This window comes from Myotis lucifugus, unplaced genomic scaffold (genome assembly GCF_000147115.1).
Source record: "Myotis lucifugus unplaced genomic scaffold, Myoluc2.0 scaffold_60, whole genome shotgun sequence".
NCBI classification, from domain to species: Eukaryota; Metazoa; Chordata; class Mammalia; order Chiroptera; family Vespertilionidae; genus Myotis; species Myotis lucifugus.
Genome location: NW_005871108.1, coordinates 2,443,234 through 2,455,547, shown reverse-complemented (window position 1 = coordinate 2,455,547; position 12,314 = coordinate 2,443,234). Strand labels below are relative to the sequence as shown.

The 12,314-nt window shown below is 53.6% G+C and overlaps 2 protein-coding genes across 2 annotated transcripts in view; both read right to left on the bottom strand.

Moving 5' to 3' along the window:
• Positions 1-154, bottom strand: part of CCM2L (CCM2 like scaffolding protein) — a 14,859-nt gene extending 14,705 nt beyond the window's left edge. Inside the window, exon 1 of the mRNA XM_023754490.1 lies at positions 84-154. Within this exon, the coding sequence (XP_023610258.1) occupies positions 84-113 (30 nt within the window). The 5' untranslated portion in view covers positions 114-154. The remainder of the gene's footprint in view (positions 1-83) is intronic.
• Positions 155-10,531: 10,377 nt separating this feature from the next.
• The window catches only part of XKR7 (XK related 7), a 27,253-nt gene continuing 25,470 nt past the window's right edge, over positions 10,532-12,314 (bottom strand). Inside the window, 1 exon segment of the mRNA XM_014456447.2 lies at positions 10,532-11,490. Coding sequence (XP_014311933.2) covers positions 10,532-11,490 — 959 coding nt within the window.

The following is a 12,314-nucleotide window of genomic DNA, read 5'->3' as shown; positions in this document are numbered from 1 at the left end:
CCCCCCCCCCCCCCCCAGGCTTCCCACTTCCCCAGCTCCAGAGACATTTCTCTGCCCTGCATCCCTCCCAGCCTCCCACCTACCTTTTTCCCTTTCTTGACTTCATATTCCATGGTGAAGCGTCCCTTCTACTTCTGCTGCCCTCCTTACCACCACTCCCCCCCTCCCCCCCCCCCCCAAAGTTTCCCTTTGTTCTTTTTCCTGCCTGGTCGGAAACTCCACCAGCCCTGGAGTTCCTGCCCCTCCTGTGTGATAGTGAGCAGAGTGGAGGGGGCGGGATGTAGCCTTGGGACCCTTCAGCTCAACAGTGGAAGCCCAGCCAGAGCAACTGACCTGGGGAGACAGTTTCAAGGCCTCCAGCCAGAGGCTTGCTGTTGAGGGGGCTTGGGAGTTGAGTGAGGCTAGGGGTCCCCTAAATTTGGAGTCAGAAAATCCCAAACTCTACCCCTACTTCCACCACTGACCTTGCTGTGTGATTTTGGCAAAACAAGTCAGTTCCCCCTTTCACAGCCTCAGTGTCCCCGCCCCACTATGAATTGGGAGTTACTATTGTCTCCCTCTCTGGGCTGCTGTGGTGAGAACTAAATGAAAGAGTTGGTGTGAAAGTGCTTCATCAGCTATACAGTACTGTGTCCAAGCAGGTTATGATTGTTAAAACTTATCCTTACTATTAAGGGAGGCAGTACTGAATGGGCTTCACAGACAGGCTGCCTGCGTTGAATCCTGCCTTTGCCACTTACTAGGATTATGACTTTGGGCAAATCCTTTAACCTCCTGTGACTCAGTTTCCTCATCCATAAAATGGGCATATACAGTTTGACTTCATAGTGCCCTTGTAAGGATTAAATGCATTTAGAAGAGTTCCTGGCACATGAAGTGGCCAATAAATATTAACTACATATCTCTCTGTCTCTGTGTCCTGGGCTGTAAAAGGCCCCTGTGTGGTTCTGTGCTGAGCACTATGTATTTCGTCTTACTTATTCCTCACAACATTGGGTTACATTATTATACCCATTATACAGACTTTTTTTTAAAAAAAGGCTCCACTGCAGAGGCTGGCCGAGGAAGTCACAGTGAATAAGAGGGGGACCTGGGATTTCTGCCTGGTCTGGATCTGAAACCTAGTCACTTACCTCTAGGGCCAATCCATGCTGCATGCCGCACCCAGGACAGTGGGAAAGGTTCTGACTGACCCATCCTCCCCTGGCCATGACACGTGGCTTCCGGAGACCCAAGCTCTGGACCTGAGTTGCTATAGGATCCAGGGCAGGCTGCTTATTATAACTTCTCTGGGTCTCAGCTTCTTGTGTTTCCAATGGGAACAATAATCCCAAAGCCCTGCCCTGCAGTCAGAGGTGTGACAAGAAAGATATCAGGCCCTGGATGGGGGAAGCGGTTGCAGATTGTGAAGTGTAGTCGCCAAACAATGCACAGGATTGTTTTGGAAGCTTTTCTGAAAGCATGGGTGTGCCAGGCCAGTGGCTGTTGGAATGAGGGTCGGAGCTCCCCTTGCCTCTGGGTGTGAGGGCAGCAGGAGAGTGCCAGCTACCAGCCTTCCCCCTGACCTCCCTCCCCTTTTCCAGGGGGGGAAATGGCCCAGACTGCTTAGTGCAAGCTCGCACAGCCACACCCTCCTGCTCCCCTACATCCTGCCAGGCATCTCCTGGCAGCAGGAAGAAAGATCTCCATTAGCCTGCCGGCCAACAGGAAGAAGCCAGACTACTCTACCAATCCCTGACGGCTCCTGACATCAAAACTTCCACGTAACCCCTGGAGTAAGTCTTGAATTCCCAGCAGCGGCAGGGAGTGAAAGGTGATTTCTTGCTCTGGCACCCCCACGGCTGGCTTTTGCAAACCTTTTCCTTCCTCTGTAAAATTAGGACTTCCGTTATTTCTGAACTAACTCCAAACATCACTGAACTGCTGGGAATCTCAGATAGGACAAGAGGTGTTCTGAGTGCCACTAGAAACAGCAAGCTACCTGTGTATGCCCTGCAGGGCCCCCCTCGACTCCCTCCCAGGGCCATACACAGATCCAGTGCTTAGAAAATGTCACCGACAGTAGGTGGAGACAGGCGGACCTGGGTTCAAGTGTTTATGACCTTGAACAGGTAGTTAGTTCATCTCTGGGAGCTCAGAGTCCTCACGTGTCAAAAGCAGGATAATGCTGGCGCTTGCCTCAGAAGGCAGCTGCCGGGATTAAATGGAAACAGAAGCACACAATGGTAACATTTATTATTAAAATTAGCTTGTGAATCATAAAAGAGATGAGTAAAACAAAGTCCTTGCTCTCGAAGACTTAGCAGTTGTGGCAAATGGAATTCATCTCTTTTGAGCCACCTCCGGCTGATTGGCAGGGGCTGCCTGGAGCTCTGTGTGTGTAGAGGATTATAAACACCACGTCTACTCCCAGCATGAAAAGGGGATTGACTATCAATGCTTGCCATGGGGCAGGAGCGGGGAATGTGGCAGCTGGTGTTCAGTGCATATGCTGACCCTGACCTGGTTAGAGAGATGGGCACACAGGTAAAGAACTCTGATATAAGGCAAGCGACTAGTTGGGGGAAGGCAGAGGCAGGAGCCGTTCACCAAGCCAAGCCTTGAAGGGCATATGGAAGGAAGGTCACTCTGGGCGGAGGGAACCGCTTGAACACACACAGAGTGCCTGAATTGTGATGCTTTGGGCTGCAAAGAACAGACTACTCTACCGAAGGCGGCTTAGGCAAGAAGGACAATCTCTTCAGGCAGGAAGTTCAATGGTAAGTGATTTCAGGGCTGGTTAATTGAGCAGCTCAAAAAAAAAAAAAAAAAAAAGGAGACATATGTAATACTCTTTATAATACTTTAAGCAATAATAAAATTTTTTTTGAAACAAACAAAAAAAATGGCAGCAAGTTCCTTATAGTTCCACTTTGCTGGTCTTATGGGCTGAATCGTGTCTCCCAAAATTTATACGTTGAAGCACTGACACCCCATACCTCAGAAAGTAACTGTTTTTGGAGATAAGTTAAAATGAGGCCATAGAGTCAGTCCAATCTGACTGGTGTTCCTACAAGAAGAGGAAATCAGTGCACACAGGGAGAGCCCAGGGATGTGCACACACAGAGGGAAGACCGTGTGAGGACAATATGAGAAGGCAGCCATCAGCAAGCCAAGGGGAGAGGTCTCGGAAGAAGCCAGTCCTGCCGGCATTTTTTTTTTTTCCCTGCTGGCATTTTGATCTGGGATTTCTAGCCTCTGGAATTATGAGGAAATGAATGTCTGTTGTTTAAGTCCCCCGGCGTGTGGTAGTTTGTTTTGGCGCCTCTAGAACTCTCATACAGCCGGCAAGATGGCTGTTGCGGCTTTGGGAGTGATACATCCATCATGATCCTGCAAGGGTCTCCCCTTCTCGTGTGTTTCTATCGTGAGGGAAAACCTTTCCCAGAGATCCTTCAAAAGACCTCTCTCAGGAACCTAAGGACCAGATAGATTAGCCAGAGTATATTTCGGCTGTAACAGAGACCTCAAGAGCAGTGGCCTAGACCTGGTGGAAGCTTATCTCTTCCATCATAAAAGTAGCCCAGGACGGGTGTGGGAGCCCCAGCTGTGCAGGGCCCAGGGGCTTCCTAGCTTGCTCCACCGCACTAGGGGGCGCTCTCAGCTTCAAGGTGGCTCTCCACACAGCTGTAGTGTCCCAGTGGAAGGGTAAACAGAGCCAGGGGAGGGCACAACCCCTCCTTTTATTTTTAAAATATATTTTATTGATTTTTTTACAGAGAGGAAGGGAGAGGGATAGAGAGTCAGAAACATTGATGAGAGAGAAACATCGATCAGCTGCCTCCTGCACACTCCCTACTGGGGATGTGCCTGCAACCAAGGTACATGCCCTTGACTGGAATCGAACCTGGGACCCTTCAGTCTGCAGGCCGATGCTCTATCCACTGAGCCAAATCAGTCAGGGCTCCTTTTATTTTTTGTAATCCTCACCTGAGGATATGCCCTTTTCATTGATGAGAGAGAGAGAGAGAGAGAGAGAGAGAGAGAGAGAGAGAGAGAGAGAGAGATGTCAATTGATTGCGCCTAAAAGAGTAAAGAGTGCCTGGCATATAGTAGGTACTCAATAAATATTTGTTTTGGGGGGTTAGAAACTTCAGTCTGGGTCCTGATTTTGTCATGGACTCATTCTCTGACCTCTGGCAAGTTGGCCCCCACCCCATCTCTTTTTTCCCTTTATCTGTAAAATGAAGCATTTGGAGCTAATTCCTAAAACCTTTGCTCACCCCCTTCATCCTGGTTGCCTGATGGAGGCTCTGGCCAGTGAAGGGAGCTGTGTGTAACAGCCTAACCCTCCCAGCCAAATGTGTTTGTGGTAGAGGGTGTCCTTCCTCCCCGTCCCGCCTCCCCCATCTCCTTCCTCCGACCCACAACAGCCAAAACAACAGGACACAGACAACGCGTACTGAAATGACTTTTAATATCTCATGTCGCAGCAAAATTAAAAATATACAAAAAGTTTGTGGTGTACAAAAGAGTCTCAGTACAGAAGCCCCGGCTTGGGGCCCCTCCCCCTCCCGGGGGAATCGCAGAGGGGTGAGCGGGGGTGGAGGACCGAGGATGGCACAGATGTAGTAAATACCAGGTCGGACAGGAACAGGAGACAGAAATGGACAGGGGTGGGGACAAATTTGGGAGGCGAGAATCACCCGGAATTGTGCTGAGGGAGGGAGATCAGCCCCTCAGGCATGGCTAGTGGTTCCTGGAGTGGGGGGCTGGGTTGGAGAGGAGGGGTCAGTACTGGGGGTGCCCTAGTGGCACCCTGAAGAACCCAGCCTGCCGCCAACTCACTGTGTGGCCTTGGGCTGGCTGCCTCTCTGGGCTTATCCTTTCGGTAAATCAGGATGCTGGGCGATAAGCCGCTGATTCTCACCTTGGGCTCCTAACCCCTGGGGGAGGGGGCGGGGGGGGGGCAGGGGGCAGGGATGCAGGCCCACTAGTGCTCTTGAGAATTGTGTAAACACTGCGATACAGCACAGATATGCCCCAACCCTCCAGCCCCAGGCCCTAGAAGCTAACTTGAGGTCTTGGTAGCATTTATTTGCAACCAGAAGCTCAGCTTGAGTTCATTGAATATGAGAAAATCAATTATTCTTCAAGAATGGAGGCTTGTTTAGAAGAATCTCCCACACTCTAGGATGCTCAGGGGTGAAAATAATAACAGGGGGCTCTGGGAATCGCTGGGTCCTTTCCAGCTACTAGTATTTCTGACTGGTTTGGGAAACCAAGGGGTTGGGGGGCTTTGTGTAGGAGGCGCCTCCAAGTTTGGTGGTTTAGCCCAATGGAGATGGATTCTGGGATTTGGTGAGAGGGAGACAGAGGAATATCCTTGTCCCATCTGGTGCCTTTCTTACCGCCTTTTGCCTCAGGCTACCCTCCACTCGGGGATTATTGCAGGTGCCCTAGGCCCTCACCCCTTCAGCCTGGCCTGGGGGTGCCCTTACAATGATTGTGCATAGAATAAAGGCCAGGATTGCTGGGGAGAAGGCAGCCCCTCCTTGCAGTGAGAAGGAAAGGGTGGAGGTGGCCAGGCAGGAGAGGACCATCTCTCCCTCCCTGGGGAGTTTTCTGCTTCCAGGAACCAGGCCATCCCAGACGGAGCCTTCCTCTCCCACTTCCACAATTTCTTGCTCTCCCTCCCCTTGCCTCTACCGGAAGCATCCAAGAACCTGGGAATGCCCTAGCTCCTCCCCGAACAGAATGGCACATACCATTCCTTTTCCCTCCAGCCCCAGGGTCCCAGAAGCCCCTCTGGTTGGGAAGGGGGTACTCAGGCCCCATCCCCACATGGCTTGGCACTCAGTCCCTTTCATTGAGAAATCACAAAGCACATCAGTACGGAAATGGATAGCTCCTCTCCCTGCAGGCCCGATCTCCAGCTTTACCTGGGAGGGAGGCAGGTGTCGACGGGTGGCAGGGGCCAGCACTGGATGGGGCAGTTGGGTTCTGGCTTTCAGTCCTTGTCCTGAGCCTGGACTGTCCTCCCACCCAATGCAGGTTCTTCCTAACCAGGGGCCCCCACACTAGAGAAGATCCCAAACTAACTCCTCAGGCACCGGAGGGGTCTCTAGCCCTTAGCAGATGGTGGTTCCTAACTCAGGGGCCCTGGGACGCCCTGACCTCCCTCCCCTATCAGTGGGGCCAACTCTTAGGTGGCAGGTGGTGAAAGTTGAGGGTTGGACTAGAAAAGTCTCAGAAGAAGCCAGGGCCTCTGTCCTTAACTTCCCCAGAGGGGTATCCAGGAGCTGTAGGGCTCCCCAGAATGTTCTCATTTTGAACCAGAGATTTCAAACTGGTGACCCAATGGCCCAAACATGAGTGTTGAGTTTGGCCAGCACAGGATTTTTCAAATATTTGAATTTTCGTACCTATAGGCGGGGTACGCACTCTCCTGTTTGCCAGAGTCCTCACCACTCCCTATGGTCTAGCACCACCATGTTATCATTTTCATTACCATGAATTTGCAACCCATGGGCCCTACTCCCGAAAACCTTCTCCCACTGCCTGAGGCTTCTGCCCACTCCAAGCCCAGGTGAGCTCCACGGAAAGGACCTTCAGAACTTTGGTTCTTGGGAGGCCACGGGGGCTGCCAGGCAAGATCTTCCTTGGATGCTCTCAGTCCCCTTGAAATTCGCCCTGAGACCCAGACCTTCCCCAGCCTTGCCTTCCCTCCTCTCTGCTTTCTCTAGTTCTCAAGGATGACATACTCCTGTGGGACACGAGTTTAGCAGGGAGCTGGCTAGGGGAAAGGCAGGTTTTGGGGATGAGGCAGATGAGAGGAGGGGACCAAAAGAGACTGTTGTTGGGAGTCCCTGGCATGGAGGGGTGGCGGCCTGTGCTGTTTGCCCGGGATGGCAATTAAAAGGCACATGGAACATCAGTGCATGGAGGTGAGGTGTGATGAGGAGTGCGTGGTGCCTGGAGAGGTTTGGGGAGCACAGTCAGTAGTAGCCTGAGGGGCCCGTTTAAGAAAACTAGGAGACAGAAGTCTGTCCTGGACATGGGGACACTGGTCTCTTGGGGATGAAGATATTGAGGGCAGGGCAGGGCAGGGCAGGGCCTGGCATATAGGGTACCCAGAGCATCCGGTTCTCTTCTATTCCTGGAAAAATTAAGACAGACCCGCCCTAGCCGGTTTGGGTCAGTGGATAGAGTGTCGGCCTGAAGAGTCCCACGTTTGATTCCGGTCAAGGGCACATGCTGGGTTGTGGGCTCAATCCCCACTAGGGGGCGCGCAGGAGGCAGCAGATGGATGATTCTCTCTCAACATTGATGTTTTTATCTCTCCTCTCCCTTCCTCTCTGAAATCAATTAAAAAAAAAAAAAAAGACAGACCCAATTTTGTCTCAGTTCTAGGAAAAGCCTTACTCTGCTATTGACTTCCTGTGTGATCTTGTGCAAGTCCCCAACCCTCTCTGAGCCTCCATTTCTCCTTTACATGGATGTGGAGGGCAGATGGCTCATCATGAGGACTCCACTGGGCTGTGGTTCTGGAACCTGCTCTCACTGTAAGGACCCTGTAGGGTTTCTGGGAGAGGACTGAACAACTAGGCTTGGGTGGAGGGCAGGAAATGGGGAGCAGGAGTCGGGGATTCAGGGGATCCAATTCTGGTGGGGAAGAGCCTGGCTGAGGTAGATTGTCACAGAAACAAAAACAAAACAACTGGAATGGGATGATGCTCTTCTCCACGGAGGCGCTCTGAAACAGAGGACTGGCAAGGACCAGATAAGGTGGACAGGCTGGTGGAGAGGGACCTCAGGCCTGGAGGGATGGGCCCTGAGTTTCTGGGGGTGAGGGTGGGGGAGTCCTTAAGGGGCTAAGCTTTTTTCCTGAGGATGAGAAGCAGGAGGAGGTGCCTGCAGCCCTCTCTGAGGGCCATTTCTGCTGGTCAGATGTCTTGCAGGCAGAGGTTCAGAGGGAAGGTTTCGTGGGATTGAGATGAGGGGGGTGGGGATGGAATAAGGTCCCAAACTGTGGCCATGGCTTCCCCGAGAGCCTCAAGCCTTGCCTCAGCACTGCCGGCTCGGTCTTATTCCCTCTTCTCTGGGTCTCTCATGGAGCCGTAAGGACTCCCAGCTCCTAGAGAGGTTACTTTTTAACTTTTCCTTTTAGGATGCTGGAGAATGGATGCCAGATGAGCCATTCTGGGACCCTGGGGAGTAAAATAACTTGCCAAGCGTGACCCTCATGTCACATCTCAGAGCCTCAGTTTCCTCCTCTGTCAGATGGGTTGATAACACTTATTTTTTTAGGGAAGTTGCAAGCCAGGGAAGGTTTAAGTGAAACAAGATGGGGTGAAAACTGGCACGGTCAGCCCTGGAGAAACAGTCAAGAGGATCTGGGCCCGCATCCTCAGCGCGCCCCCCTCACAAAGGGCTCCGGCATGTGTGTACCTGGCCGTGAAATTCGGTCTCCAAGACTGATTTTGAAGATCAAGGAGGATGGGTGAACGAACCAGAGGGAGGCTGGGTCAGCCGCAGGCTTCCGGCCTGGTTCCTGAGCTTTCTCGGAGATTGGGGACGGAGAAGAAAGAGGGAAGAGCATTCTACATGTGTTGGTGGGAGGAATGCACACACCATCTCGGCTGGTGTGCCAGGGGGTGAGGTGGCTTGTGTCACAGGTTTGATGTGTGCTTATGTGTGTGTGTTTATGTGGATGGTCCTGTCCTCTCTGCTTTTGGGGTCACCCTGCACCCCGAGTGTGGCTCCCTTCATCCTCAGCAAACTCACTATCACCCATCACTCTGTGATGGAACAGCAGGAGTCCGGGACCTTGTGAGACTAGCTGCCACTCTGGGCCTCAGTTTCCCTTCTGTAACCCCAGGGAGGCTGAACCAGGGAGGGTTAAGTGCTCCTCTAATGTGCATAGTCTAGGCTTCTCACGGTCCACCTCACCCCGAGCCCAAGCCTGCATCTTGCCTTAACATCACCTGCTGCGTCCTTGCAGTGAACTCACCTTAGTTTGCCTGGGGGAGTGGGGACATGATGGGGGGTTCCAAGCTCTGCCTAGAGGCTTTGTCCCTCACCCCACAGACTGCCTACTCCTACACTCCCCGCCCTACCCAGGTGGAGAGGAGAGGCCCAGGATGAAATATCTCATGGGCACCATGGGATATCTGGGACATGGGACCAGACCTCAAGTCTCAAGGATTGGGCAAAACAAAGCAGTTTTCCAGCTGCCGCCCAAGAGAGCCACTTCTGCAGGGTGGCTGAGAGCCAAGATTTATGTCAAGTCCCTAGAGCTCATTTTTTCTGGCTGGAAACCAGCTGGTAGTTGAAATGTACCAGGGGTTCCTGAGGACAATGTCCTCTTCGGAAGATGGCTATGGACCAAGGCGGACAGGAGCACAGAACTCCTATGAACCCCGGAAGTCTAGAACTGGAGTATCTACTCCTACAATGTTCCACTCACATGGGGTTCCAGAGGCCCCTCCTCCACCACCATGGCAGGAGCTAGAATTCCCCAGAGCACAGCAGCAGGGCTCCAGGGCACTCACCCTCACCACAGAACCCAGATCAGTGACTCCCTAGGATAGTTTATCAGCTAAGTGTTCTAGAACTTAATCCAGAACTAAGACGGTCTCTCTAGAACAGTTCCTCTGCTAAATGCGCTAGAACCTCATCTATAATTGAACCCAGACAGCATATCTTCCTAGACATTTTATCTGTTGCATTCAAAACCTTTTTCTACAAGAAATGTTTTAGACGCTCATCTAGAACAAAGAAAGACTCCTGGAAGCATTTCACTTGAGGTGTCTGGAACCTCAACCATAACACAGGGGTCTCTGGAGGAGTTTACTTGGGGAACATTCTCAATGCTCTGGATCTGCTACCCTTCGCGTTTCAGCTCGCTTGAACCCCTCAGATGTCTCAGGGTTCTTCCTCCCCTCCAGCTCTAGCACTGTCTACCTCCCACCCCCAACTCCCCACCCCACCCCCACTTCCTCCCTTAAATCCTCTCTGGCCCAAGCTCCAAACCTTGGACCCCACAGGAACTGTACCCACCTTGTCCTCCAGATGCTCCCACCTCACTCCACATCTTCCATAGCCTCCTTCATCCCCAGCACCCCCTCAGGAGCACAGGGCCTCAGTCATGGACCCCAGACAGTGCCCCTTCTCTGACAAGTCCACCAGGGGTGACACGTGGGCAACTCCAGGCAGGGGAGAGGGTGTGGAGCCCCCAGCACCAGAGGTGGTATGGAGGCCTTCATGAAAGTGGGGCAGCTCATGAGGAGTGTAGCACCAGTTAATTCCCTGGGCCCTGGTTCGAGGGGGCGTGTTAGAAAATGGGCCACGGCGCTGAAAACAGGGCCTAGGGCTGGGGCCTCCACAAGGCTGCCCCCTCCCCTGAAAGAACCCAATGGTGGGGCCACTCTACCCTTGGACCAACAGATCCACTTCCCCTTAGCCTGGTGGCCCTGAAAAGCCAGGCTCAACACTGTGGTCGATGTGAGGTCAGCCAAGTCCATCCCCTTTTGGGGGGAGAAACTGTGGCCTACACTGTGGTCTCATACTCCAGCAGCTCCTGGGAGGTCCTCGTGCTCCGGTACTGCAACCGGGGCGTGACGGGTGAGGAGTACTCCAGCGCCAGAATGGTCTTCCGGAGCCGGCGGTCAATAAAATGAGCATCCCATGCGGGGTACTTCTTACGAGGCAGGTCAATCCGAATGACAGGCCCCTCTGTCCGCGAGGTGCGGGCCACTGGTGTGGGAGGCAAGCCAGGCCGCACCTGGAAGACAGGTGGTGTGGGGGTCCCTGCACGCTCACCCCCCACTGAGACCCCATCTCGCTCAGCGCCTGTAGTCCTCGGCAGGGACCTCGGGGGACTTGTGACAGCATCGGCTGGCGGGCCACAGGGCTCTGGGGCCTCCGGGCAGATGCAGCCAGGTGCCTGGGGCCCCAGCATGGGCCCATTGGGGTGCAGGAGGCAGTAGTAGACACACATGAAGAATATGCCCAGCGCAAAGCTGGAGGCCACCACGCAGACCAGGATGAGCGAGTGGAAGTCAGTGGAGAAGTTGCGGCTTGAGTACCAGAAGCCAGTGAGCGCTGCGTTCTCCAACAGGATGATGCAGTAGTAGAGGGTCATGCGGCGGCGACTGCGGCCCTCCTTGACGTTGAACCAGCAGAAGATGTAGATGATGCCCACCACCATGTTGTAGATGATCTCTTCCCACTTGGACATGCAGAAGTCCGTCTCGCCTTGGATGACCCAGAAGGTCATGATGCACCAGTGGGCCACGATGAAGATGCCGAAGTAGAGCTTGTAGACGCTGGCAAAGAGCGCAAAGGCCAGGCTGCGGGCCGCGATGGTGAACAGGTGCCAGAGCACCTGGGCCACGGCACCTTTGTAGGACAGTGGCCGCTTGTCATCTCGGGAGTCCCGCAGCACCTTCTGGTAGGAGGCCAGAGTCCAGGCCAGGGACACGAGTGAGGCAGAGGTGGAGAGGGCTGTGGAGACAGGGTGGGGATGGGGTGGGCTGGGTTAGGGGTGGGTCTGGGTTGGGGGTGGGTAGAGGGGAGGGTTCTGGGTCAGGAGCTGGGTTCTGAGGAGCTGTGAGGGAAGGGTCTATAAATCAGGCAGGGTGTGGGAGGGTCTTAGTGGGTGGTCTTCACGAGTGATGATGGGGGGCGGGGATGGATAGAGCTGGGTACTTCTTCAGGGTGGGAGCATGAAGGGAGAGGGAAGGTGGGCGATTTGGGTCTCCATAAGGGTTAGGTCTAGGTCTCTAGTATCAGACTGTTGGGTTCAGGGGCTGGCGGGAAGGTGGGAGATTAGTCTAGGACTCTGGGAATGGAAAAGGAGGTAAAGCGTTGGGAGGGGGGCACAGTGAGGGCGTGGAGGAACCAGGAGAGGACTATTAGAAGCTATAGGTCACCACGATGAGACTGGGGTGTGAAGGGGGATATCCAAGCTGAGCACAGCTGAGGGGACGGAAAGAAAATCTACCGTGGGAGAGTTCTGATGGGGCCCAGTATCCCGAGCAAGGAATGAATGTCCAGGGGGCCTGAGAGGCGGGGATAGTCTTTCAGGACATTAAGGGTGGGCTGGGCAGAGATTTGGTGGGAGGAGCATGGGGAGCACGGGGCGGGGGCGGGGCGGGCTTTTCTCTGACGCGAAAGGGGGTCTGGTCTGTTGGAGACAGGGAAGGGGCCAGGAGGAGTTGAGTGGATAGGACCAGAACTAGGCCTGGGACGGGTTCCCAGGGGGCTGAAGAGCAGTGAGAGGGCAGAATGGATAGGCTCTCTGGAAACTGGTGATTGGGCAGGTCTGGAGT